The sequence below is a fragment of the Tenebrio molitor genome, chromosome 8 (assembly GCF_963966145.1).
Source record: "Tenebrio molitor chromosome 8, icTenMoli1.1, whole genome shotgun sequence".
Taxonomy (NCBI): domain Eukaryota; kingdom Metazoa; phylum Arthropoda; class Insecta; order Coleoptera; family Tenebrionidae; genus Tenebrio; species Tenebrio molitor.
The window spans coordinates 5,564,681-5,592,661 of NC_091053.1; the positions used below are offsets into that span (position 1 = coordinate 5,564,681).

Below are 27,981 nucleotides of genomic sequence, written 5' to 3' on the forward strand. Positions count from 1 at the left end.
ACTCTATTAGTGAAAAATTAATGGCGTATAAACAAAAAATTCATACTATAAGAAGAATTCCGAAGGGAGCAAGATATTCGTCAGCTGATAAACTGTCTTCTGTCATCAATTATTGCGTCAAAACGAACTCAGCTGTTGCATGGGAAAATTTGCTTCTTTTTTCTTACAAAGCATTTAATATCAACGAATCTAATACCAAAAACTTAACCTCTAAAATCAAGCTTAACATTTCAAATTTTAATAACCCACCTTCAACAAATTCAAAATCAAGAAAAAATATTTCTAAATCATTATCAACAAGGATCGAAGCAAAAGTCAACGATTTTGACATCAAAGGAGCAATCAAACTATTAAGCTCTGAAGAATCATTGGCCTCATTTGATGATACTGTATTTCAAGAATTGAAAAAGAAACACCCAAAACCTTCCCGTCATCTTTCATATCCTGATCCTCCTGAAAATAATAATCATAATCTGTCTTTAAACGAGTCAGAAGTTTTAAAAGGCATCAATTCGTTTTCAAACGGCTCAGCACCTGGAATCGACGGAATGCGACCACAGTTCTTAAGGGTAGGGTTTACCTGATGAAAATTTCAGAATTCATGTAGTTTGGGTTGCATTATTTGAAATGTTTGAAATAAAAAAAATGGCTTTTCAGTTGGCTTACTTTTACCTGAAATACATAAGTACCTGCCAAAAGGTGTAGTTAATCAGCAAATCTCATTACTAAGCTTTCAGATATTTTCGTCTTCCAAATAAACGTTCAAATGTGAATTTAGTGGTAAAATCGTACGTACGTATGTTTGTGTATAAAAAGATCTGTGATTTTTTTGGAAGCACGGTGATGGCACCAAACGCTTTAAAATTCAATTTCCGAGGGCCCCATACTTTTTTTTTTGTTAATTTCGAATTAGGTTTTAGTGTTACAGCTTCCTGCATAGTCCTCAAATTGCAATTTATTTTATTGTTATTTTTAACGAAATCGAAAAAAGAAAAGTATGGGGCCCTATAGGAAAGATGTATCTTTCAAATAAAAAAAGGACCTTGCCTTCATCTGTTGTGGTTTTAAAGATATGGATGTTTAAAAACCACCGTTTTTCTACCATTTCAAATCAGGTAAACCCTTAAAGGACATGATTTCCTTCTCCGCTGGAGAAGCTGGTAAAAGAGCTTTGACTTCATTAACTAGCCTTTGCAATTTTATCCTCGCTGCTAAGATTCCTGAAGAAATTCAGCCAATTTTTTATGGTGCATCTCTTTGTGCATTATCAAAGAAAGATGGAGGTATCAGACCTATAGCTATTGGTTGTGCATTGAGAAGACTAGTTGCTCGCATAGTTTGTGTTAACCAGAGCAATCAAATTCAATCATACTTAGCTCCTCACCAACTTGGTGTTGCTACAAAAAGAGGCTGCGAGGCAGCAATACATTCAGTTCGTACATTTATCAACATTCCTGAAAATAGAGATAACATTTTACTTAAAATCGATTTTGAAAATGCATTTAATTCTATCGAGAGAGATAGTATGCTTATCCCAATTAAAAATAATTTTCCTCTTATATATCCGTTTCTATACCAAAGTTATCGGTTCCCTTCTTTGCTTTTTTTTGGTAATAAAACAATATCATCAGAGGTTGGTGTTCAGCAAGGTGATCCTTGTGGTCCAATGTCTTTTAGTATTACAGTTCAACCTTTGGTCAATAATTTACTTTCGAAACTAAACATTTGGTATCTAGATGATGCCACTCTTTCAGATTCGCCCGAAACTGTATTAAACGATTTTCATACTATCATTAAAATGGCTGCTGAAATTGTTCTTAAGGTGAATACAAGCAAATGTGAAATTTTCTTTTGTTCTCAACGTATCGACTCAAGTATTGTTAGTAAATTCGAAAAAATATGTCCAGGTATTCGTATAACTTCAAAAGATGACCTTCAATTATTAGGAGCTCCAATTTTTGAAGAAGCTCATGTCCATCATTTCAAAATCAAACAACATAAATTGAATCTTCTTATTTCTCGACTCGAACAAATTAATCCACATGTGGCTTATTTTCCTTTAAAAAATTGTCTTTTCATTCCAAAAATGTCATATTTTCTGCGTACTTGTGCTCTTTGGAAATTCTCTTCTTTACTAGAAGATATGACTCTTTACTCAAAGAAAGTCTTGAATATATTTTAAACATTTGTCTAAATACCAAACAATGGTTACAAGCAAGTTCTTCTCATGGTGTTCAAGATCTTATGTCTTCTTTACTCCCCTTTATGGATATTAAGATTCAAGTACACTATTATGAGGAAGCTTTGAATAAGTGGCTGTCAGTAAATAACGAAACTCCATCAAGTTTAAAAATTCAGAAATCCTGGGATATGATAAATATAAAAAGAATCATTGAGAGTGAACTTCAATTTGACTCAGATTTTGACAAAGCACGTTTTAAAGCGATCCAACAACGTGAATCAGGTGCTTGGTTACATGCATTTCCATCTAAGAACATCGGTACTTGTTTAGACAAGCAAGATTTTCAAACTTCTGTTGGCCTTAGACTGGGTTGCCGTCTTTTTGAAAACCATATTTGTAGTCGAAACTGGTTTTCACGGTCTTAGCTGCGTTAAAAGCTTGGGAAGAATTCCAAGACATAATGAACTTAATTCTATTATTCAACGAGCCTTATATCCGCTCATTTTCATTGCACCCTTGAACCCAATGGTTTATCCCGTGATGATGGCAAGAGACCAGACGGAGCAACCCTTATTCCGTGGTCAAAGGGTCAACGTCTTATATGGGACGTTACTTGTGTTGATACCCTAGCGTCATCATACTTAAACCATACCATCAATGTGTTCTGGAGCCGCAGCAGAAATTGAATGTGTTAAAAAACACAATAAATATAGATCTTTGAAATCTGCTAACTTCATCTTCAAAGCTCTTGCTTTCGAAACTTTAGGTCCTTGGTGCAAAGAAGCAAGTTCCTTTATTGATAACGTCGGTTCAAAATTAATAGCTGAAAGCGGTGATTTGAAGGCGAAATATTTCCTTCGCCAACGTATTTCTTTGGCTATCCAACGAGGAAACGCAGCCAGCATTCGTGGTGCCCTACCGGAGACTACCCCACTGGAAGAGATTTATTTTTTATAGTTATATTTATGTATGTATATATTTATTAAAATCAAATCCTATATTAATAAAACCTATATTTTAGTTAATTAAAATGTATGTTTCTTGTTTCAACTGATTTGAAGAGAGCAGTGAAAGCTTTGAATGTTGCAACTTAAAGAATTGGTGCTACTGTGAGCGATTTAGTGTGCTCAGGTTTGTGTAGACAGGGTGAGTCCTTGAAAAGTATAGCCTGTTCTCTGTTCACTTATGGAAGATCCCCCATTTGTTGATTTATATTGGTTAAATAATAAACAATCTGTTTATAATCTTATACGCCCAGTGACTGTGACTAAAAACAATTTTGCCAAATCGACGCATGTCCTTGAGAAAAATTTAATATAATGCTCTGTAAAGAAAGAAATATGATTAACAAAAAATTTAAAATCGCCTAAATATCCTAACTTTTTATTTCCACTACATGAAAATTCAACAGCATTGTGACGTGTTGGTGAATGTCTCAATTTAAAATAATAAACATTTTATTTTAGTTAATAACTCAAGCACTGATTGCTATAAAACTGACTCGTGTGTGGAACACGCTTAAAATATGTAATGCTTCTCCAAAACTACGTAGCCGAATAATAGTATATTATTTAATGAGTGTATAATGTAGGTCATATTACACGAGAATTGTTTAGAACACGAGCGAACGCAGTGAGCGAGTATTATAATTATTCAAGTGTAATGTGGCCCATTATACACGAATTGAATACGATACTTTATCTACGACTGTTATTATAAGTTTAGTTGTGCTTATAAAATTTCAACAAAAACAATTTGTCGAAGTGAACTGTTGTGGTTGTCAAGGAAACAAATTGTTTTTGATTGTTAATATGAGTTCATATTCCCCTAGTCCTAGTGGAATATGAACTAGATTATGTATCTATGGATACGTATAAAATGAACGTATAATTTAACAGTCGTATTTGTTATTCTTTATAGGAGCAAATTTATAATCTTGAAAATTTCCCATATTTATTTTTAAGTTATTTGCAAATAGTAAATACTACGATAACAAATGATAAGTTTATTTGTTACCGGTTTTTGATTGAATTCAAAATGAATTTTAGTTATTTTGGTATAACTGTGAAGTCATGTCCAGTTCTTCTTATCAAGTAAGTAGATATTTTTCTTGCATCAAACACTAAGTTACTAACACGTGTTCAATTGAAAAGTTCATCAGTTGGCTTTGACATTATTTTGTAAAAGACAACAATATCGTAAATTAAGTTGATTAGACAATTCAATTGAAGACTTGTTATAATAAATAAATAAATAAATATTTTAATTGTAACCATTGAAAGAGTAAACAGATTTACATTAGCGAAAAAACGTTGTCTTACTTTTTTCTGTCCGCGACTGTATTTTCGACATTGCCAATAAGCAAATTTTATCATTATAAGTATTTGATAATTCTTTTCAATCAAAAATAAAAAAATTCTTAATTTATTGTTGTTTCAGTAAAACAAGTTTCATTCATTTTTAAGATGGCTGAGACTGATGACCACTATAAAAGCCTTCCGTTGATAGAAACAGACGGTCTGACCGCTTCCAGATCCGACCAAAAACAAAACAGCGTATCCTCTGTATGTGAGAAGTTAAAAGTTAGTTTTTAAGGGAAAGGTCTTTTAATTAGTTGTTCTTTTTTTCAGGGTGACACTGTCGGTACCGACAATACTACTCGTAAAACTGTATGTCACATATGCGGTGAGAATTTTGTCCGTGGACAAAAAAAAAAACAACACTTTCGAACAAAAACACATCAAGCAGCCTGGAAGGAAATCATGAAGAAAAAGAAGGAAGAAACCAAACGCAATGTGGTAATATTTGTAATTACTCTTTAGATAACAGTTGTTTTTCTTTTCAAAAATTTCTCCTTTAATAATGTGCAACGAATTTTTCTAGGGGAAGGAAGAGACGTCAATACCAGAAGTGCCGAGGAATGGTGCAAGATCAAATGAAATGGTACAATAATATGAAATGTCTACATTTAATACTACGAAAAATTTTCAATTATCAATTTTCAGAAATACATCCACTCTGGGAAAAAACTTCCGGAACAAATTCAGTTGTATATAAACACGCTGACTGCATTTTTTACTTTGCGATACTCCCTTGCTAACTACAGCAAAGATTTCCGAGTGTCGATAAACGACGTCAACTGGAAAGATTTTGGAGACATTGTAATCGAGGTGATAAATGAAGACGTTACTGAAGTCCACGCCGTTCAGTGCAGACAAATTCAGACCAGGATCAACGTTAAAATGTCAGCCCTGAGTGTTGAAGAGGGAGATTTCAGCATCAAGAAATTGTACGAGACTTTAAAGGAACTACAGAACAAGACGAATTATGAAATAACATATTTCAAGTTGTTCACGGTTTCCAATTTGTTGGTGGAGAAGAATAATAATTCTAAACTTATCTATGAGAAAATAGTTAAGGAGTGGAAGAATGACAACGAGAAAAAGTCATGGGGTGATAGAAAAGTGTTAATTCCTCCGTACAAGGAGAACAATTTGTTGAACAGTACCGACGATCCTGATGATATTTGTATATTCAAGTTATTGAACCATGAAGATGAAGATCTAAATGATTTAAATAAGTTTAGCTTGTTTAAAAATCAGAAGAAATTATTCGGTTTAAGAGAACTGATAAAAATGATGATTGAAAGCAAATTTAACAATAGTAAAGATATTTCTAACGATATTGCCAAGTATGTGGGGGAATTCTTCAAGACAAGTCAGACTGTTAAGGAGAATGAGAGTTACGATAAGTTGACCAAGACGGATATTTTGGTGAAAGTTGCGGAACTACTCTTGGAATCTAATCTGGTACTACCAGAAGACGTCATCGGAAAGAATATTGAAAAAAACAATTTGAAAATGTGGAAAAAAATTGTTGGAAGCTTTGACATCATTATCATCAGAAGTGATTCAGACATCGTCAAGAAACTTTACGTGATTCTGAATCAAATTCTAGAATCAAAAAATGGATGCACTCCGAATATCTCCACCAAATTAAAAGTCATCAAAAGTGAGGCACTAGGTCTTTGGAAAATTGGTCTGGTGCCCTTAATTCTAGCAGCGGAAAACGAAAAACATCTTTCTTCAATAATCAAAGTGATAAGTTTTCTCAAAAGTGAAATTATATCTCTAAAATTAAAATTTATCATTATGACCGATTTACAAATCCCTCAGAATTTTTTTCCGGAACAATTGGACGTCTTCTTCAACCTTAAAAATTTGAAAGCTAAAGCACCGTTAATTTTCGGCAAGATCTCGAATTCTATTTCTATCGATGTTTTGAATTTTCCGGTCAAGTTGGAGAAAATTGTCGAATGCAATGACGATTATTTAGAAAAATTAAGACCCGATGCCTTATTAAACATGTTCTTCAAGGACTATTCCATCAAGGACTTTGATGTACCAATAACTGAGGACATTATTGACAACATTTTGGTGTTAGAGGAGGACGATGTTAACAGAATCCGTGAATGCATTGAGAGAAAAAATGTTGAGCGAAGTCCAAAGAAGTTATCCTACTTAGTTAAGATTAAAGGGTGTCCAACGTTGGTACAAGTACCACCAGACCTTTAATTTTTTTCCATTTCACTATTTATGAGAGTGGCAAATTTTCGATGAGGGACCAAAAAATAATCTGTAAACAATTTTGACCGACAGTAGTTGTTGTGGGTCGAGGTGTGTTATTCAAAATTATAATAATAATAGAATATAGCCTAAGGGAGTCCGTTTCGGCTCAGGGACGCGAGGGTCGCGGGTTCGATTCCGACCCAGCTATATTCTATCTCGTGATTCCGAAGTCAGGTTAAGCCATTGGTCCCGGTCTATTGAGTTGGTCATCATGCCCATCATAGATTTGTAAACCAGTCCTAGACTGTGAAACAAATTTTTACAATAGTAATATATACAGACTGGTTCACATATCTTTCCGATCCTAACGAAATTAAAATGCAGCCAGTAGTACGTTATTCAGTGATAACTTGATAAACTTCGTCCAGTCAGAGATTGGGAGATTTTAAATTGTATTAAATTAACCCAACACTACAAAATGGACTAAAATACATTAATTAGAGCATAATTCCAGGGCAAAAATGTTACTGCTTGAAGGATATATTTCAAATTTTACGTGCGCTAGCTACTCCTTTCTCTACGTAGAATTTAGTGACTTTTATGTCAACCAATCTCTCCCTGGACAAACTATACCTATATTTACTTTACTATATTTACATTATTGACAATTACTTCACAATTCTTTTTTGTATAATTCTGAAATAATTTTTGTTAATTAAAATGTGCTGCATAATGAAAGGGTCGATATAGTATTGATATATGAGTCAGTTTCTTAAATAAAAAAAAAAAAATTATCAATTAGAGATATTTTCATATTTGATGGCGGAAACAAAAGACTGAGAAATGTCACAAATTTGTATTGTCAGTGTCAAATTTCTCAAAGACGTTCGTGATTTCGACAGAAATGCAGCAAATTGGCAATAAGAAAGTTATTAATCGTCGAACTAGAGACATAATTTGTAATACGTTTGATTATATGAGAATAACTTTTCCTTTTGAAGCACTGACAAAAATTGGTTTCCTTAGAATTTATTTTTTCAATCTATTTAGCGAAAATTAAAATTTACCTAGACATTCCTTTTTACGGCGTTTATGAGAAATTTGACACTGACAATACAATTTTGTGACATTTCTTAGTCTTTTGTTTCCGCCACCAAATATGAAAATACCTCTACTTCCATTTTAAAATTTTTATAATTAAGACTTTAGTAAGGGATGTCCAAACCATACAAAACTTTAAAATAATTGATGTTTTTGGATCAAGTTATGAATGAAGAACATATTGCTGGCTGCATTTAAATTTCGTTAGGATCGGAAAGTTATGTGAATCAGCCTGTCTGTATATTATCAAAACATATAAGTATATTACTATATTTTTCAATTTTAGAGAATAGTATATTGTACTGTGGCCGGAGAAAAAAGTTAGCCATCATTTAAAGGTCACTGTCATTAAAGCATTAACTATACATTTGGATTTTGATGTAACAGAAAAGTGATGGCTAGTTTTTATTGCCGGCCATTGTAGAACTAGTTATGAAGTCATGGTTTTTTTCATTAATTTGCAGTTTGATTATGATTAACGAGCAAATGAGTGAAAAAAGAGACTTTCATATAACGTGTTGTATACGATATTTTTTTTGCATGTTGTTGTAAGTTAAGAAATTTGACCTAAAAGGGTTTATGCAAAATAAAAAAAAACAGAAATGCATAGTGGGTATTCTTTCATCTTTCTTCTTCTAATAAAGAATATGTATATTGAGATACCCGCTTTTGAATTCAAACCAACCGCCGACAAAAAAAAAGCAATGTTGGTACCGTAAGCGACCGCTAGGGGCGGGGATGAAAGTCGACAGGGGATGAACGGCCATGGTTTTTTTTTGGAGACACTTTTGTCTTGACTGCAGAGTAGTGCAGAAGTACGATGTATTTTTCTGTGTTCAAATTGTGCAATTTTTAGTTGTTTTTTTTTATTGAACTGTGCTAGATGTTGCTGTCCAGCTTCTGTTTTTGAACTAGGTATGTGTTTGGGGTACTAAAATTAATTCTGCTTCGCGCGAAATGTAGTTTAACAATAATAAGACACAAATGGGTCGCACGTGGGTTTCCACCATGCTTTACAGAATCCACAGTTATCTCGACCATCCCCATGTATTACGCTTTTAACATTTATAAGCTTGCGAAGGAGCGTAAGGCAGCTTGGTTCTAGCTTTGCAAATTTTATAAAATCGTACGGCTCACGTTTTTTTGTAAACTCAGATGTAACAATTCACTAACGTTCCTAAAAGAAAAAAAGGCACCAAGTTTTAGCCTGGGTCTGTGGCTTTCACTTTTTAAGCGCACTCCCTCATTTTTGAGCCCCTTTTAACTATTCCGAGTGACGCTTTTGGTGTGATAAGTACCTAGTTATTGTTCAACACTTTAATCAATATTTCAAAGTTTCCACTTTCCATCCCGGTAGCAACCAAATGTTTTATATTTCAGGTGTCTCCGTGGGTTTTCCTTAGCTAGGGATCTACTACATTTAGTCCCGGGGCGCCCTCCATATTATTCAGGGCGCCCCCCTTGGCGACAAACCGGCTCTAATATGCTAGGGTCGACCGGACTATGTTTTTATTTTTATGTATGTGTTAATGGTTGTTACCACTTTTCCATCCCAATTTGAAAGTGTTCTTAGATAGCTCTGTCAACAAATATTTGTCGCGTTTCTTTTTTTGTTTGCTTTTTCCAGTTTGCTGTAAATGTAAATTCTTGACCTTACCGCGAGGGTCTCTCTCTGTTTGAGGGGTTTTGTTTCCTCTAACCTCCAAGCGTTGAACACGGCCTCGCGGTCCTCATAAAATTTGCACCCCAAGGGAGACCCAAAAACCTAACGCTTGGCAGGACTTGTTGAATGCTGGGTTATACCCGAGCTCCATGGCACACTTCCGGAAATGTGATCAGGTCTATTTTCCCTGAGTCTGTGTAGCCTGACAAGCGCGTTTTGTTTTTCTTTTGCTTTGGAAAAGTCATGTTCACTTCAACCGATGAACTTAGAGTACCTCAATTTGTTGACGTAACGTAAAGCAGTTAGGACTTTTCCCTTAGCACTAAATCACGGGTAGGCGGGAAATGTTAAAGTCGTAAGGATAGGTGCCACAGACCATCGGACCACACAAAGCCACTCGCTCCTTCTATAGCGTATCTGCCGCACATTGTAAATTAACTTGAAAAGAAAAAGGAAAACATGCTAAAGTTCTCGCCTAGTGCTCGCTCTCGCTCGAACGGTCCGAAGTAACTGCATTGTTTGTAATGTACATGACCCCTCTGTTTTTCCTGAATTTTAGATTGTGTTGTTTATGAAATCAGGTTTGCTCAATTTTCAATAACTGTCCCGTCCACGTTGTCACTTCGGATTTGTTCGTATTTTCAGGAGAGGTTTTAGCGGAGCCTCATTCGGGGGTCTGGGAGAATGGCCAGAGCTCATCATTTTCCTAGAGTCCTAAATGAGTAGTCTTCTCACATTTGGGGAGACTTGGGTGCCCTCTCCCGAGACGTTTATTATTCATTAATCCCGGCGTTAACAAAAATCATAACTTTGAATAAATAGCTGGTTAAAATTATCGTGTTGTTTTATTTGCACTTTTCTGTGTGGTTCACAAACCCTGTTGGAACGAATCTGGTAATGTTTAATTTGTATTAAAAAAAAAACACAACGTAGGGAAATCAACGAGGTACGATCACGCGCTCTTGGCCATTTTTTTTGAATTTCGCGGGTTTTATTTTTATTGCGTATGTTGGTAGAAACTAAAATGAGATGGCCGCTTGGTGGGATTTTTGAATTACCCACTTGGTTCATCACAATATGTATAATGAATTGAATAAAATGATTTTAAAAAATACTACTTTCATTACAATTCAGGGTTAGTCAAAAGTATGGAATGGGCGGTTAATTTCTGTAAATTTGAACTTAATAACAAAATGTCTTTACAAAAGATTTTTTTACTACTTCTTATTCTCCATTTTTTAGCCTACTCATGTCAGTGCATTTCCATGGAAACTTAATATTTTTTTTAATGGCCACCAAGTGATTTTTGTGCTGATTTTTATACCTCCTTTTTTTCTTCAAATAACTTGTAATTTTTTTCCTATGCTTTAATAACAAAATTTCTGTGCAAAATCTGATCAAAACAAATCGTGAATTTTCCGACAATATTTGTCATTTTTAAGAAATGAGTAGCTTTTGCAACGAAAATTACACGAGCCGACGAAAGAGGTGAGTGTAATTTTCCAAAAACAAACGCTCCGAATTTCGTAAATGACAAATTTTGGGCCTTTTTTCTCACAAGTGGGCCATTTTTAAACGCGAATGAAACGAGCGTTTTAAAGGCCCAAGAGTGCCAAAGGCCCAATTTACACACGAACGAGTTGAATACAACGTTTTTTTGTTCGACGAGCCCCTTAAAGGCTCCAAATTGCTCGACGTACTATTATTCCGGCGCGCTAGAAAATATTTTTTTCACAACTTTTTCGACAGTTTAGGATATTGAAGTGTAATCTAACCGATAGTTTAAAAAATCTTCCAACTTTGTTCCAAAAATGGTTTGAATATTTTCATCAGAATAAAAGTTAACAGGTGGTATAAGTTTTACTATGCAATTCCTTATGGCAACAGTTAAAAAAAATGCTCTGTACATATTTGTTATTCTTTATAGGAATAAATAATCTTTAAGACTTCCCAGATTTATTACCAAATAGTAAATATGTACTACGATAACATATCTATTACCGGTTTTTCATTGAATTCACAACGAATTTTAGTTATTTTGGTTTAACTGTAAAGTCATGTCCCATTCTTCTTATCAAGTAAGTAGATACTTTTAGTGATTTTCTTGCATCAAAGATTAATCATCAAAATGTTGATTTGATGCTTCAACAGTGTTGTTATCATTCCTAACTTATGACCTTATTGCATAAAATCCCAGGCAATATAAAGTGCAAAAAAAATTTCATTTGTAATTATAATTTCCACGCGAGTATATCGTATTGCCAATTTATATAAAAAATTATAAATTCCAAAGTCATTACATTTTAATTAGATAATTTCATCTCCACCTCGCTGTGACAACACATTTTCGCATTTAGCGCCTCATTTTTCGAAACATTTTTTTTTTTTTTTGAAAAGAGGCCTAATTTAAATTTATACTTAAAACAGGCTATGACTTTTAAATTAGATTGGCAACACTGAATGACAACTTGATTTGAATTGTCAAAGTGACGCAAGATTCAATAGAAAATATGAAACGGCGAGTTAACAGTTGTACCCATCAAGCGTGGAAAGAACACTTTGAACATTTTCTATGATTGTCAACAAAACTGTATTATTTTCTAGTGCTTGATTTCTTTTAAATTAAAAGGATTGAACATGAGAACCCTAAACGTCAACAGTGTTGCCAATCTAATTTAAAAGTCATAGCTTACTTTAATTATAATTATACAGTGAGCGGCAAAAGTATGGAATAAATTAATTAAAAATTATTTTTTTTTTTAATGTTTAAACGGATCAATTTTAGTTTATAAAAATACATGTTTTAATACCAAATAAAATTCCAAACAGTCATTTGTTTTCGAATGATGACGTCATCGATTTTTTTTTTTAATAGAAACCCCCTATTTTTCTTTCTTGATTCTGATAGCCCTTTTAATTGTCTAAACGACGGTATACAAATTTTGTTATCTTACATAAGGAAATTTTTGAGAAAAAAAAATAAAGTTGGAAAAAATAAATTTTATAACTAACAAAAACCAGTCAAAAACTGTGTTACTAAGTATAGGCTTTGCCATTTCTATTGAAACACCACCTGTTGATTGACAGTTTGGCAACGCTGCAAATATGTTTAGTAATTTTTTGACTATTATTGCTTGATCTTGATTTTTGTTCAATGTCATGTCGCAAAAATAGAGCAAAATAGAAAAAAACGAGTCCTTCTGGGTGCTGACATGAAGAGAACTTTTATTAAATAATAATAATATTACCTTTTATTACGGGAACCCTCTTTATAGCAAATAGTTATTAGTAATTTATTTGACGAATTTGTGTGTAAATTGGGCCTTTTTTGGCACGAGTGGGCCATTTTAAAACGCGAGTAAAACGAGGCCCACGAAAGCTCAGCTACCATAAACTTGAGGTCTTTAAACACGAAAAAGCCTTCACAAACTCATGAATTCATGATACAATAAATTAATTTTAAATTTATTTCTCATGATCGTGAATAAAATCCCTCTGAGTTCGTATCAAGTAAATAGCAACAGTCTGTGGTCTTTGTCTCCATCCATTTTATTGATGCTTCCTCCAATCCTTATTTGCACCACATTTAGCTTTATTGTATTGTTGCAGTACTTTATCAATTCCAGATATCTAAAATGTTACATATTGGCTGATTTAAAATGATTGTCGATAAGTATGGCAACTATGTACAAAAATTTATGTGGCAACTGTGTGGGAGGGGTAGAGTTGACATTTGTATGACATTTCAAAAGCGTGCTTTTGATTTTTTTTATACCACATTGCACATTGATTCGACAATTTTCAAAATTGCGCGACTATGAACTGTCAAAGAAATGTCAACTCTATCCTACCTACAGATTTGCCACATAAATTTTCGTACATAGTTGCCATACTTATCCACAACTGTACTGTACTGTAAAACAACAGACATTTATCAACATTTAAACCAAACATCGGAGCCTCCACCATTTTTGCAATTTCTGAATAAAAGGTCATTCAGACTGTGATAGAAAGAAATATGTATATGTTTTTCGCCGTTGACTGCAATTTCGCATATTTGATGATTTTCTTTTTTGGTTTTATCATAAGTAAATCTGTTACTATTTAAAGTAATCGTTTTTATTGCAGTCACTCAGCTTAAATTCTGAAACAACAATAGAGGTAGAGGAAGAATTAAGCTCTACTACATCAGATCCATGGTGGGCAGATGGAATTAAAACACTTAGCCTTGAAACCATTAAGCAGAACTTACAGCAAGAAGCTGAGATAGATTCTATAAATCTTAAATGGTACGGTTGGGAAGCCTTGCACTACGCTGCCCGTACCACTGACAAAGACAAATTGCAACTAATATGTGACAAGCTACCCAAAGATAAAACAAAAATTAACACTCTGACGATACTATCAGAGAACGCTTTACATGTCTTGTTGGACCATGGGGACCTAGGCCAGTCTTTCAACTTAACTTGTCAAAATGGTACTGATCTGAAGAGATCGAAAATCATCAACCAAGAAAAAGACAGGATCGTAAAGTGTGCCGAAATTTTAATAAAAGCAGGCATCGACGTGAACCACAACAACTTCTGGAACGAAACTCCTCTTTTGATCGCCATCAAGCGCAAGTATTTTACAGTAGTGGATATGCTGCTGACCCAAGACAGTATAGATCTTGATTCTTGTCGAGGTGCAGTCTCAGGAAAGACTGCTCGAGAGCTCCTGAGAGGTAAAAAGAAAATAAAAAAAATTAAAACAAAAGCATTGCCCAATAAAACTAGCACAGATACGAAGATTTTGTTCCGACTACTGAAATCAGGAGACGAAGAAGCTTTCTTGAGTTATAAGGGCGGGAAAATAAGCGAGATGTTGTTAGAAACCAACGAAAGTATCGATGGTGACAACACGGCGAACTCTAGTTGTACTTTATTGCAGTACTGCTTCCGCAGAGGTTTAATCGCTTGGCACCAAGAGAAGGCGAGATGTGAATCCTACTCTCCACTTCATTACCAAGACATCACAGCCAACCGTCTCGTCCAGATTTTCTGCCAAAACGGAATGGTGAAATGCATCCAACATTTACTAGACAACGGCGCTGACATCGACTTCACTTTGAGGAAATTCGAAAACGAGAAGACTCTTCTGCAAGCGGCCATAGTCAAAGGGTACTACCCTTTAGTAGCCGTGATTTTAGGCCGCACCGAGACCAAATTCGACCCAAACAAACTCTGTCCTGCTATTATCGCGTTAGTGGGTTCCACCACCAACGACATTGACTTGAACTGCACCCTGTCCATCGTACTCAGCCGACTCCTCACTTCAAAAACACCTCTCGATGATGAAGGAATTGAAAAACTGAACGAAATATGGACGCTAGATTACAGCTTAACGCGACTTAAGCAAGAGAACGTTCTCTTATTGTTGAAGTTTCCCGGATCGTTGAACAGCACAATTACTAACACAGTCCTGGAAAAGATCGGTCCGGAAGTGATACAAAAGCACTTGGACGAATGTGTGGAGCAACAAGAGGACAAGATTTGCATACATTATGATAGTTTCATCAAGAACGGTTCGGTCGATCAAGGTTTAAAAACGTTTGTGACTTCACCGGTACTCTACGTCTGTCTTACTCATTTCGTCTTTAAAATCTTGATAATGCAAAAGTGGGAGGAGCTACGGTTTATGAAGGTGAAATATTTTTATCTAAATTTGTATTTTTACATTATTTTTTACTTGCTCCTGAACATCTACATTCTTTGTAAATTTAACAAAGTGTCCAATCCCAGTGTGGGGTTTGTATTTGTCCTAGGGGTGATTTGTTTAGTGCTGTTCATGGCTAAAGAAGTCTTTCAACTTTCTGCATGCGTTGGCTCCTATTTTCGCGAATTTAGTAATTATGCCGAACTTTTTTTTATAGTCACGACAATTCTAGTATATTCTGTGGACGAGAATTGGGTTGACTTTGTAGAAGTATTGTGCATTTTAAGCTCCAATTTTGTACTTTTGTTGTTGCTTGGACAAGTTCCAAAATGTGCTAAGTATATCATCATCTTCCATACAATCCTCTTCTATTTGATGTACATTGTGTTTTACTTCATCCAATTCGTAGCTTTTGCAATTTGTTTCTACATTCTCTTTGCCGAGTCAGACCAAGCGTTTTGGACAGATTTTGGTAATAAAATTTTTGAAACAATTGTCTTGTTCACCGGAAATTTAGACTACATGGAAACTCCATGGAGGAAAGAGTCTTCTTCAAATAGTACTAGTCAAGATTCGTTCCACAATTTTTCATACAAACAACTATTTGCAAAATTGATTCTGTTATTGTTCGTATTGTTCATGGCCATTATTTTGCATAATTTGCTGCTGGGTCTGCTCGTCACCGACATGGAAAATTTAAACAAACGTGTTAAACTCTTCGAACATTCGAAAAGAGCAAGTTTTGTTGTGAAAGTTGAAAAGTACCTGGATAGTGCTTGTCTGAGGTGTTTACCCAACTGTATCTTACGTCATTTCCATAGCGGGAGATATCTTTTCGTAAACAATAAATATGTGGTTGTAAATATCAACGACAAAAAAATGATTGACGATGATGGAAAACAACATTTAGACTTTATCTTAACCAAGAGGGAAAAACGACAAAATTCCTTGGAGAAGTTGTTCAGATACATAAAGTCGAAAGTTAACGAACAACGTTACGAAGGTATTCGACACCACGTTAATTCAGAAGTGTTGGAGAAACTCGAATTGCTCGAAGATAGACTCAAGAACCTTCAAGAAATTTCGCAAGTTATAAAAGTTGGACTTCACAAAAATAGATGATGACAGAAATTGGACGGTCATGTCAAAATTTTGGAAAATTTTATGCAAAAGCTCGTTTTTGTTTTCTCACTTTTATGGAGAAATTATTGTTTGATGAAAATTCAATAAAAGCATTTTAAAAAACTATTAAATACAGAATGTTATCTATTGGACTGTTTAGTTTTATTGTATGCTAATGTTTATTGAAAATTCTTCCAAAAATTTTCATTTATTTAACAGTGGAAAATACTGCCAAATAAGTTGTGCCTTCAATCTTCCACATTTTAATGGAGCTATTTTTATTATTATATGTATCTGATAATTTTTTCAATCATAAATAAATAAATACTTAATTTAGTGGTGTTTCAATAAAACAAATTTAATTTATTTCGAAGATGGCAGAGGCTGGTCGTTCTGTTGGAGGTCTCCTCACTGCGTTCGTCGTGCCCCAACCAACTCGTGTCATAATCAAGCGTCTTACAAAACTCGTATAATACGAGTAATATACTATTTTGAGGCACTTAAACTACAAAATTTGAGCTCTAACTATACGTTTTCTCTATTATTTTATGCCCATCCTCGTAGGTTTTAAATAACAAGTGTTTAACAATACAAACTCGAACAGTTGATAAGATAATAAAACTCGTAACTACGAACTTATCAAAAACTAAGTAATTTTGTTTGCATAATGTTTATAGTACTGTGTAAACTGTCACATTTTATCTTCATTTGTTCAACTTGTCGTAACTAATCAGTATCGGTTCAACCAAGACTAAAACATGTGCGAAATCGAAGACAAATTTAAATTACCGGCACCATTTTCCTCCAAGGAAAAACCAGTTTGGTATCTAGTCACCCCTTGTACTTTGACACATTTATTTTGCATTGGCCATTTTAGGGAAGAATATGCTCAATTGGCTGAAGACCACAACGCTTTAGATTTGGGACAAGGTTTCCCCGACTACTCACCCCCAACTGGCATTGCAGAAATTCTTGCAGAAGTAGCGCTAAGCAACAACTCGCTTATTCATCAATACACCAGAGACTACGTAAGCCAATCATCAAACGCAACCTTTTTGTAAAATCCAATTTTAGGGCCACCCCCGTTTAGTATCAACCCTTTCGAAACTCTACACCCCATTAATCGGCCGCGAAATCAATCCTCAAACTGAAATTTTGATCACCATTGGCTCCCAAGAAGCTCTATTTTCCAGCATAATGGGTCACGTGGATGTGGGCGAGGAGGTCGTCGTTTTTGAACCTTTCTCTCCTTGGTACAAATCAATGGTCAAAGCTGCTGGAGGTGTGCTCCGGACTGTCCCCCTAAAACTGGTATTTACCCTCGTCCCTCGAGCCGAGCTTTCTCTCAACTAATTTATTTTTTGAGAAGAAGAAAACTGCGGGACAAGTAATGACTTCAGAAGATTGGATTTTTGATAAAAGCGAACTAGAAGGCGTGTTCAACATCAAAACGAAGATGCTAATCTTGAACAATCCTCACAGTCCTCTCGGGAAAGTGTTCAAACTGGAAGAACTGGAGCAAATTGCAGAGTTGTGCAAGAAGTGGAATGTCTTGTGTGTTGCTGAAGAAGTCTACGAGTGGGTCGTCTACAAACCCAACAAACACATCAGAATTGGTAGTAAGATATTTCCGACGAGTTTTAGCTAATTTCTGAAGTTTTAGCTTCTCTGCAAAACATGTGGGAAAGGACCATCACAATAGGGTCTACTGGTGGGACTCTCAGCCTAACTGGATGGCAAGTAGGTTGGGTTTATGGTCCCACCAAGCTCATCCATAATTTGATGATAGTCCACCAACAGTCAGTATATACAGGGACTACCCCACTACAGGTTTGCACTTATCAATTTGTCAAAAATATTCACAACAACGCTGCTTAGGAAGTTGTGGCAACAGTTTTGGAGAAAGAGTTGGCACAACTGGGTCAAAACGACTGCTACTTCAACTCCTTGCCGACGGAATTGGATGCTAAAAGACTCTTCCTGGCTAAGGTTTTAACAGATGTGGGCATGAAACCGATTATTCCCCAAGGGGGTTATTCTATGGTAGTCGACTGGTCCCCTTTGGGTAAATTTCCTTACAAAAAATATACGACAGTATAATATCCATAAAATGTAGAATCTCGAATCGATCTCAGCACGGAAACTGACAAGTGGAAGGACTGTCGCTTTATCAAATGGATGACGAAAAATTTAGGGTTGCAAGGTATTCCACTGACGCCATTTTACCCAGAAAGTGGTAAAAGTTTGGGTGAAAACTTTGTCCAGTATTGTTTCTTTAAGGTAAAACCTGTCAAATCTTGAGTTTTGTCTCAATTTGTATTTTTGCAGAAAGACGCCACTTTAGAAAAGGCCGCCCAGATTTTGACAGATTGGAAAATTAAATTGTGATAATAAAAACATAAGTATTAATATGATTTTTTATTTGCCGCATCTTCGTACAGGTAGATCATCCCAAAACAACTTCTGTTAATATAATTTTATTGCAAAAAGAGCAAAAAGTTTCAACTACAGAAAAATTTAATCAACACTATTGTTCATTTACAGAAGTATCCATAGCAGAATGTTCAAATAGCGAAAGCGCCTTTTTCAATCAATTCCCTTCCCAAATATTTTTTGAGTTTATTTCTTTTTGTAACCGCTGCATCGAAAAATTTTGAAAAAACCTCAACATTATTAACTGTTTGGTGACAATATCTAATGAAGGTACTTTACAATGACATGCAAATTTGCACCGTCACGCTATAAATAATTCATGTTTGCACTCATTGAATTGCAATAATTTGTTCGTCTATTTTTCACTGAAATACAAAGTATCTAGAAAAGAACGTAGGTATATCAAGAGTCCTGTGGAATTGCGAAGCATTATAATTTTATTGTGTCGAACTATGTCGAGCCCTTGCAGCCGTTAAATCAGATGTCAAATGTCAAATTATTAAATCTTAGCGTCAATTGTGAGTTGTCGTTTTGCTTGTAATTTTCTTCAGTTTTTCTATATTCTAATTACTTTTCATCTTACAACAGTCTATTAAAAACCTGTCATGATTGGACTTACATAACCTCTGTTTTTCTATTTCGTACCACAATATGCTACAGAGCGGCAAAAATCAAATATATATTTGAAATCCACAGACTCTTGATATACCTTCGTTCTTTTATAGACACTTTGTATATTCTTTTTTCGGATTTTCTGCAAAAACACAGATTTGGTAGTAAAACGTGCGTATTTTCATAACTTTTAATTTATTTTGTTCAGAATGTGTTTTAAGTAGAAGAACATCACGTGATTAATAAGTGTTCCAAATTGTACTCAAAAATTATTTGGAAGATATTACATTTTACATTTACTTTAAGAGGTGTAAATTGTTCACATCTCACTATGAATATGTCGTGTCAAAAACCGCTCATCTAATATGTGATAAAAAGTATATATTCCATTTATAAGAGATAAATAACCTACTTAGATATTTGCCCAAGCATAATAGTCTACATGTGTGGTAATTGATAAGACAGTTGATTTGTTTTTGAGTGATTTCAAGAAATATTTTGCAGAACAAGATTTTCGATAGCTATGTCGAGAAATCCTTTGACAAATTATTTTATCGGCAACAATGAAAATGTCAGCTGAAAATAATAAATGTAAACCGCAAGGCAGTCAAAAAGAGAGGTAATACAATTAATCATAAAACATTTCAATATTGGTTGGGTATTATTTTAGGGTGGACTTTACTCAGCTAGCTTTAAAACACAAGGCTCTGAATTTGGGACAAGGATTTCCGGATTATCCTCCCCCGAAATTCGTCACCGACGCTCTAGTCGAAGTCGCCAATAGTCCCAACTACTTTCTCCATCAGTACACAAGAGAATTTGTAAGTAACTTTTTAGTTTAATAATCAAATTCATTTGATCGCTGCTAGGGTCATCCACGTCTTGTATCTGCCATTGCTAAACTATACTCGCAACTAATCGATCGCGAGATCAACCCCCAGACCGAAGTGTTGATCACTTTGGGAGCATTTGGAGCAATCTTCTGCAGCATCAACGGCCATGTAGATGTGGGAGATGAAGTGATCATCATTGAACCGTCCTACACTTGTTATGAACCCATAGTGAGGACAGCTGGAGGTGTCCCAAGGTTCATACCCTTGAGACTGGTAAAATATGTATTACTTGTCGTGCAGTTGTTAATTTCGTTGAATTAGAGGAAGAGAAATGACGGACAGTTGGCGACTTCAGCTGACTGGGTGTTGGACAAGGAGGAGCTAGAAGGCATGTTCAATTCAAAAACGAAAATTATTGTTTTGAACACTCCGCACAACCCTCTGGGGAAAGTGTTTAAAAGAGAGGAATTGGAAAGCATTGCAGACTTGTGCAAGAAGTGGAACGTCTTGTGCATTTCAGATGAAGTCTTCGAGTGGGTTGTCTACAAGCCAAACAAACACATCAGAATTGGTAAGCTCATGTTTTATTCCATTTACTACACTCATTTGGTAATCTTGTTGATGGATAATAAAATGAATCAAGCAACTTTGCCCGGAATGTGGGAACGAACAATCACCATCGGTTCCGCCGGAAAAACCTTCGGTGTGACCGGTTGGAAGGTGGGTTGGGCTTATAGCCCAGCCAACCTAATGGTCAACCTCCAAATTGTCCACCAGAGCTGCGTCTACATGATGAACACCCCCATTCAGGTCCGTGGCATTTTCTCTTGTTAAAATCTTAAGGTTTTTCTTGCAGGAAGCCGTAGCCATCAGCTTCGAGAAAGAAATAGCGAGGTTGGACCAAGACGAGTGTTATTTTAACTGTATTCCCAATGATCTCGAGGCCAAGAGAGACTACATGGTGGAGTTTTTGAAGGATGTGGGCATGGAGCCGACTGTGCCCGAAGGTGGATATGTCGTATTGGCCGATTGGAGTCCCTTAGGTAACCCCAGAAGCATTTCAAAAAGATTTTTATTTTTAATTCTTCTTAATTTAGAATCTCTGGTGGATCTCAGTTCGGAAAAGGATAAGTACAGGGACTTCCGTTTTACTGGATGGATGACGAAAAATGTAGGTTTGCAAGCAATTCCTTCGAGTGTATTTTACAGCGAGCCCAACAAAACTTTGGCTGAGCATTTCGTGAGGTTTTGCTTTTGGAAGAAGGACCAAACCCTACAGAAGGCTGCTCAACTTCTAAATAAATGGAATAATAATACTAAAAATAAATAAAATTATATTTCAATTGAATTTTTTGTCTCTTCTTTTTACGCTTTACAGCTTTAGAACATGTTGGGAATAAACAATATATTTTGCTACCATTATATGACTTTTACCAAAAAAAAAGAGTGTGTGCTTAACACCGCACGGCAGAAGTGAAAATTTCTATGACGCTCGTAATTGATTTTAAGTAGGTATTTATATTAGGTAATATAATAGTTATTTACACAATTAGTGGGATAAAAGCAATATTACAGGATTCGAGTGTGAAGATTGCAGATGACGAGGGCGTTAGCCCGAGTTCATCTGTAATCACACGAGTTTCCTGTAATATGCTTTAGCACACGTGTTATGTACAAAATTTTATCTAAAACTGCCCCGAATTTAAAAAAAAAAAGGTAAATCTTATTTATTTCCGCCAGTTTCATTACACCACTCAGTGGAATAATAACTTACTTATCCCACTGAGTGGGGTAATGAAGCTCACTTATCCCACTGAGTGGAGTAATGAAATGCGTCTAGTAATGAAGTTCCTTATTCCACTCAAATGAGTGGGATAAGTGTCATTTATCCCACGGGATTAGATAAATTATATTATTATGGATGATAGAATCTACTTGCAGGAATCAGGAACAAGGCATAAATGTGTATCAATAAACACCAAAAGTCTGTATTTTTCAATAGAAACCACAAATACATACAACCGCTCTTAGAGGTATCTCTAAACACATTGGAAAAATTTGTGAGGTTAGGTTTTGATGTTCAAGTTTTATTTTAGCTTCATTTTCTTGAAGATGGTTTATTATATTGAACGGAACACATGTTTTCATAGCAAGCGGGACCTGACAATCATTCACAGATATAGTTTGTCCAGCGAGAGATTGGTTGACATAAACATCACTAAATTCTACGTAGAGAAAGTAGTACCTAGCGCACGTAAAATCTGAAATATGTCCTTCAAGCAGTAACATTTTTGCCCTGAAATTATGCTCTAATTAATGTATTCTGGTGCATTTTGTAGTGTTGGGTTAATTTAATACAATTTCAAATCTCCCAATCTCTCGCTGGACGAAGTATACCTTATATTATGATAATTTGTCCACTTTCCGCTTCACATTTTACTACACAAATTTTTCCAATAGATGAATTCTTGAAGCCATATAATTGAGAATTACCTACTAAATCTTACATCCATCTGTGAACTTACAATATTTGTCGTGTCTTTATCGTTTTTGTATACCTATGGCTTCTCCTGCAGCTCTAAGGTCACTTAAATTTAGCAACACGGTGAAAACACAATGAACCATAAAAATTTGGATGCGACAAGTGACGCCCAGTTGACTGTTTCTCGCTCGCTCCGCTAAACTCGACTTCCGAGATTTTAGCTTGCTGCGAACGATTTTAGCATGATGCGAATGCGAATGATTTTAGCGTGACGCGAACGCGAACGATTTTAGCGTGACGCATAAAACTAATTCACTGCCCGGGAATAAAATGTATCCTAAAAAAGTTTTCACTTCAAAAAAATTTTGAAAAGGCAAAAATTCACAGATTTTTGAAATCTCTTCTGTTTTCCCTATTAAAAAGCATACCAGCAGCAACCGATGCATTTATGTGTAAATATTTCATTTACATGAAGAAATCTTAGTGAATAAATATGATCTGTGTAAATATAGTGTATTGTACAAGATTATAACACAAATATACCATATTTTTAAATAGGTAACCTACTTACTATTTGCCCAAGTGAAGTTGTTTTCTTTTTATACTTATTTATTGCTCTGCAGTAAGTATTTAAGACAACAAAATGACAAATGTGTGATAAGAAAAAGGTCGAATTGAATTCGTAATTGATTGGTGATTGATTAGAAGAAATGTTTTGTAGAGCAAGATCTGCAATTTGAGAAAACATTTGAGCAATCAATTTGTGCGTAACGGTAAAGATGTCGGCCATAAGTAGCAAGTTAAAACTGTCAGAGGGACCCACAGAAAGCGTAACCAAGAGGTAAAAGATTCATCTAAAGAGTTTTCAATACTAGTAGAGTAAGTATGTTAGTGAGGAATACAATCAGCTGGCTCTGGAACACAAAGCTTTGAATTTGGGCCAGGCATTTCCGGATTATCCTCCACCGAAATTCGTCACCGACGCTTTAGCCAAAGTCGCCAAGAGTGACAACTGCCTTGTCCACCAATATACAAGAGGATTTGTAAATGATTTGACTAGTTTACTTGTCAAACCTACTTGACTGCTTCTAGGGCCATCCACGTCTTGTATCTTCCATTGCTAAGCTATACTCACAACTAATTGGTCGCGAGATTAACTCCCAAACCGAGGTGTTGGTCACTTTGGGAGCATTTGGAGCTCTCTTCTCCAGCGTCAACGGTAATGTAGATGTGGGGGATGAAGTGATCATTATTGAACCGTTCTTTGCTTGCTATGAATCACTGGTGAGAACAGCTGGAGGAGTTGTTAGGTTCATACCTCTGAGACTGGTAAAATATTTATTACTTATTGTGGTGTTGTTAATTTTGTTGAATTAGAGGAAGAGAAATGACGGACAGTTGGTGACTACAGCTGACTGGGTGTTGGACAAAGAGGAGCTAGAAGACATGTTCAATTCAAAAACGAAAATTATTATTTTGAACACTCCCCACAACCCTCTGGGGAAGGTGTTCAAGAAGGAGGAATTGGAAAGCATTGCAGACTTGTGCAAGAAGTGGAACGTCTTGTGCATTTCAGATGAAGTGTACGAGTGGATTGTTTACAAGCCCAACAAACACTTCAGAATTGGTAAGCTTGTCTGATCCAGTTTCATATTTTATTCCATTTACAACACTCATTTGGTAATCTTGTTGATGGACAATAAAATGATTCAAGCAACTCTGCCCGGAATGTGGGAAAGAACAATCACCATCGGTTCCGCCGGTAAGACCTTCGGTGTGACCGGTTGGAAGGTGGGTTGGGCTTATGGCCCAGCCAACCTGATGGTCAACCTTCAGATGGTCCACCAAAGCTGCGTCTACATGATGAACACCCCCATCCAGGTCCGTCTCATCTTCTCCTCTTCAAACGTTGAGATTATTCTTGCAGGAAGCCGTAGCAATTAGTTTCGAGAAACAGATAGCAAAGTTGGACCAAGACGAGTGTTATTTTAACTGTATTCCCAATGACCTCAAGGCCAAGAGAGACTACATGGCGAAGATATTGCACGATGTGGGCATGAAGCCGACTGTGTCCGAAGGTGGATACGTTATATGGGTCGATTGGAGTTTCTTAGGTAGATTTCTCCACAGCAAGATTTTTATTTTTGATTCTGTCAAATTCAGAACCTCAAGTGGATCTCAATTCGGAAAAAAATGAATACAAGGATGTACGTTTCGTTAAATGGATGACGAAACAAGTAGGCCTGCAAGGAATACCTTCGAGTGTGTTTTGCAGCAAGTCTAACAAAATTTTGGGTGAGAGGTTCGTGAGGTATTGCTTCTGCAAGAAGAACGAAACACTGCTGAAGGCTGGTCAACTTCTGAATCAATGGAGAAATAGAGAAAATTAATATACCTAAACTCTTAAAAGACTTATTTGATTTTGTGCTTACGATTTAACACTTGTTGTGAATAAACAATGAAATAACAGTTATCCAATTTTCTATATTTATATAACTACATACCCTCTACTAACATTTATACAAATGTTGATATTTTTCGAGAAAAAGGGGCCACAATTCTTTCAAAAAAAGTTTGGGAACCACTGAATTTTATGAAAAAATGGCTTTAAAAAATCATTGTAGTGTTTCCTTGTCGTTTAATTCAAAATTAAATCAATTTAAATCACGAATGTCTTTTACCAAACTGGAGAAAACCGATATGGTTTTTGATATATGGCGAAGCCCGTGGACATTCAGAGCTAGTTTAGCCAATCTACGACCTCAAAAGATACTTCCCAATGCACGAACCTTTGTAAACGTTGTGCAGCATCTTCACGATTTCGGGCGTTTCGAAATGAATAAGCGTCGCCAACGCGATCGCATTTTAGTTGCAGAAGAAGACAGTCATTTCAATTACCTTTATGGAAGAATTAAAGCATCCAGTATAATAAATTACGTCCAAATGTTGTCTTTAACTTTGTAAATGTTTGTAAAGTTAGCAAGATAAACGTCAAATATGTCACCTGCGTTTGTGCGAAAAGGGATGACCAAAATTCTGCAAAATAGCGCGTTTGTTTCATACGCGTCTACGTTTTTACATCTGCAGCTACGTTTAACACAGTTTTTTGCTTTTTTCTTGCAAACCAGACGTCTTTCGAGGACGAGTTTCTCCCTACAGCATTTTTTATTGACGTCAATCCTTTGGAAAATAACCGAGTTATTTGGGCTCGAAAGTCTTAGCTGAGATACTCTGCATATTTATTATTTACATAACCCATTTGTTATTTGACTAAGCTTAATTATTATCATTTATATTGCAGTCAAGTGAGAATTTCAGACAACAAATTTAAGCATTTGTGATAAGAGAGCCGATTTGCATTCTTATCATTTGTCGAAATTTATTTAAGAAACATTTTGCGGAACAAGGTCTTCCACACATCGAGAAATTATTTGACCAATCAATTTATCAACAACTGTGAATATGTCTGACATCGTTGATAAATTCGCACTACCCGCAAGATTCGCAGCAAGCCAACTGGATGACTTGTTATAAGATCAATCCGAAAATTTTTCAAGACTAAAAGTGATATTTTAGGGCGGATTGCATTCAACTAGCCCTACAATATAAACCTTTGAACTTGGGAGTAGCATATCCGGATTATCCTCCAAAGAAATACATCACCGACTCCTTCGCTGAAGTTTCCAAGAGTGACAACACTGCTATCCACCAATACACAAGAGGGTTTGTAAGTAGCACGTTTAGTTTAATACCCAGACTCACTTGATTGCTTCTAGGGTCATCCACGTCTTGTATCTGCCATTGCTAAACTATACTCAAAACTTATCGGTCGCGAGATCAACTCCCAGACCGAAGTGTTGATCACTTTGGGTGCATTTGGAGCTCTCTTCTCCAGCATCAACGGTCATGTAAACGCAGGAGATGAAGTGATCATGATTGAACCGTTCTTTGGTTGCTATGAACCCATGGTGAGGTCAGCTGGAGCTGTTCCAAGGTTCATACCCCTGAGACTGGTAAAATACGTATTACTTGTGGTGCAGTTGTTAATTTCGTTGATTTAGAGGAAGAGAAATGACGGGCAGGTGGCGACGTCAGCTGACTGGGTTTTGGACAAGGAGGAGCTAGAAAGCGTGTTCAATTCAAAAACGAAAATTTTCATTTTGAACACTCCGCACAACCCTCTGGGGAAGGTGTTCAAGAGAGAGGAATTGGAAAGCATCGCAGACTTGTGCAAGAAGTGGAACGTCTTGTGCATTTCAGATGAAGTCTTCGAGTGGGCTGTCTACAAGCCGAACAAACACATCAGAATTGGTAAGCTTGCTTGATCCAGTTTCATGTTTTATCCCATTTACAACACTCATTTGGTGATCTTGTTGATGGACAATAAAATGATTCAAGCAACTTTGCCTGGAATGTGGGAACGAACAGTCACCATCGGCTCCGCCGGAAAGACCTTCGGAGTGACAGGTTGGAGACTGGGTTGGGTTTACGGCCCAGCCAATCTGATGGTCAATCTCCGAATGCTCCACCAAGGCTGCTTCTACATCTTGAACACCCCAATCCAGGTTCGTTTCATCTTCTCGTCTTCAAATTTGAAGATTCTTCTTGCAGGAAACCGTAGCCATCATCTTCGAGAAAGAAATAGCGAGGTTGGACCAAGACGAGTGTTATTTTAACTGTATTCCCAATGATCTCGAGGCCAAGAGAGACTACATGGTAGAGTTTTTGCACGATGTGGGGATGAAGCCAACAGTACCCGAAGGTGGGTACGTTATACTGGTCGATTGGAGTCCTTTAGGTAATTCCTTAGATTTCTTCCTACCAAAACTTGATTTTTGATTGTTTTACCTTAAGAATCTCTAACGGATCTCAATTCGGAGAAAGACAAGTACAAGGACTTCCGTTTCACTAAGTGGATGACCAAAAATGTAGGATTGCAAGGAATTCCCTCGACTATATTTTACAGCGAGCCAAACAAACCTTTGGGTGAAAGTTTCGTAAGGTATTGTTTCTGCAAGAAGAACCAAACTCTAGAAAAGGCTGCCCAACTTTTGAATAAGTGGAAAAATGGGAAAAAATGATACAACATTGTTATAGGATTTATTTCCGTTTGTTTTGACAGTTTAAAACTTGCAAGAAATAAACAATATAGATATACCTCTTACAAAAAAAATTGCAGAAAAAGATTTTACAGGTTTCTGGAACTTTCTTTTCTGTTGCTACCAGAGGTTGCTACCGGCAACAATCGATTGATTAGTGAAATAATTCTCATTTCATGTTTTTCACGTGCG

General features: G+C 35.9%; 6 protein-coding genes across 11 annotated transcripts; all 6 read left to right on the top strand.

Annotated features, from left to right (window-relative positions):
• Positions 1-4,218: 4,218 nt before the first annotated feature.
• Positions 4,219-8,486, top strand: LOC138137225 (uncharacterized). Its single transcript, XM_069056537.1, has 5 exons — positions 4,219-4,275; positions 4,622-4,746; positions 4,813-4,980; positions 5,066-5,125; positions 5,188-8,486. The coding sequence occupies exons 2-5, from the start codon at positions 4,648-4,650 to the stop codon at positions 6,754-6,756; spliced, it is 1,896 nt and encodes a 631-aa protein (XP_068912638.1). The 5' UTR covers positions 4,219-4,275; positions 4,622-4,647; the 3' UTR covers positions 6,757-8,486.
• Positions 8,487-11,515: 3,029 nt separating this feature from the next.
• On the top strand, positions 11,516-16,666 carry LOC138137407 (transient receptor potential cation channel protein painless-like). The gene is made up of 2 exons (XM_069056769.1): positions 11,516-11,592; positions 13,643-16,666. The coding sequence occupies exons 1-2, from the start codon at positions 11,572-11,574 to the stop codon at positions 16,328-16,330; spliced, it is 2,709 nt and encodes a 902-aa protein (XP_068912870.1). The 5' UTR covers positions 11,516-11,571; the 3' UTR covers positions 16,331-16,666.
• A 329-nt stretch (positions 16,667-16,995) lies between these two features.
• On the top strand, positions 16,996-18,739 carry LOC138137411 (kynurenine aminotransferase-like). 3 transcript variants are annotated; one of them, XM_069056779.1, is made up of 8 exons: positions 16,996-17,153; positions 17,208-17,358; positions 17,405-17,641; positions 17,697-17,946; positions 17,994-18,160; positions 18,209-18,395; positions 18,447-18,610; positions 18,659-18,739. In XM_069056779.1, the coding sequence occupies exons 1-8, from the start codon at positions 17,089-17,091 to the stop codon at positions 18,716-18,718; spliced, it is 1,281 nt and encodes a 426-aa protein (XP_068912880.1). In that variant the 5' UTR covers positions 16,996-17,088; the 3' UTR covers positions 18,719-18,739. The 3 variants fall into 3 exon arrangements, with proteins under 3 accessions (XP_068912880.1, XP_068912881.1, XP_068912882.1); XM_069056780.1 differs by having other exon boundaries at positions 16,997-17,153; positions 17,700-17,946; XM_069056781.1 differs by having other exon boundaries at positions 16,997-17,153; positions 17,703-17,946.
• A 489-nt stretch (positions 18,740-19,228) lies between these two features.
• Positions 19,229-21,556, top strand: LOC138137409 (kynurenine aminotransferase-like). Of its 4 annotated transcripts, XM_069056777.1 has the most exons (9): positions 19,231-19,546; positions 19,600-19,824; positions 19,880-19,994; positions 20,046-20,196; positions 20,245-20,481; positions 20,530-20,779; positions 20,852-21,018; positions 21,065-21,251; positions 21,306-21,556. In XM_069056777.1, exons 3-9 carry the CDS (start codon positions 19,939-19,941, stop codon positions 21,536-21,538), a joined length of 1,281 nt encoding a protein of 426 aa, XP_068912878.1. In that variant the 5' UTR covers positions 19,231-19,546; positions 19,600-19,824; positions 19,880-19,938; the 3' UTR covers positions 21,539-21,556. The 4 variants fall into 4 exon arrangements, with proteins under 4 accessions (XP_068912875.1, XP_068912878.1, XP_068912876.1 ...); XM_069056774.1 differs by having other exon boundaries at positions 19,229-19,546; positions 20,530-21,018; XM_069056775.1 differs by lacking the exon at positions 19,231-19,546 and having other exon boundaries at positions 19,574-19,824; positions 20,530-21,018.
• Positions 21,557-23,323: 1,767 nt separating this feature from the next.
• Positions 23,324-25,206, top strand: LOC138137413 (kynurenine aminotransferase-like). Its single transcript, XM_069056782.1, has 7 exons — positions 23,324-23,531; positions 23,583-23,733; positions 23,783-24,019; positions 24,068-24,317; positions 24,405-24,571; positions 24,618-24,804; positions 24,854-25,206. Exons 1-7 carry the CDS (start codon positions 23,470-23,472, stop codon positions 25,078-25,080), a joined length of 1,281 nt encoding a protein of 426 aa, XP_068912883.1. The 5' UTR covers positions 23,324-23,469; the 3' UTR covers positions 25,081-25,206.
• Positions 25,207-25,449: 243 nt separating this feature from the next.
• Positions 25,450-27,847, top strand: LOC138137410 (kynurenine aminotransferase-like). The gene is made up of 7 exons (XM_069056778.1): positions 25,450-26,217; positions 26,267-26,417; positions 26,467-26,703; positions 26,752-27,001; positions 27,089-27,255; positions 27,302-27,488; positions 27,545-27,847. Exons 1-7 carry the CDS (start codon positions 26,153-26,155, stop codon positions 27,769-27,771), a joined length of 1,284 nt encoding a protein of 427 aa, XP_068912879.1. The 5' UTR covers positions 25,450-26,152; the 3' UTR covers positions 27,772-27,847.
• Positions 27,848-27,981: the final 134 nt, after the last annotated feature.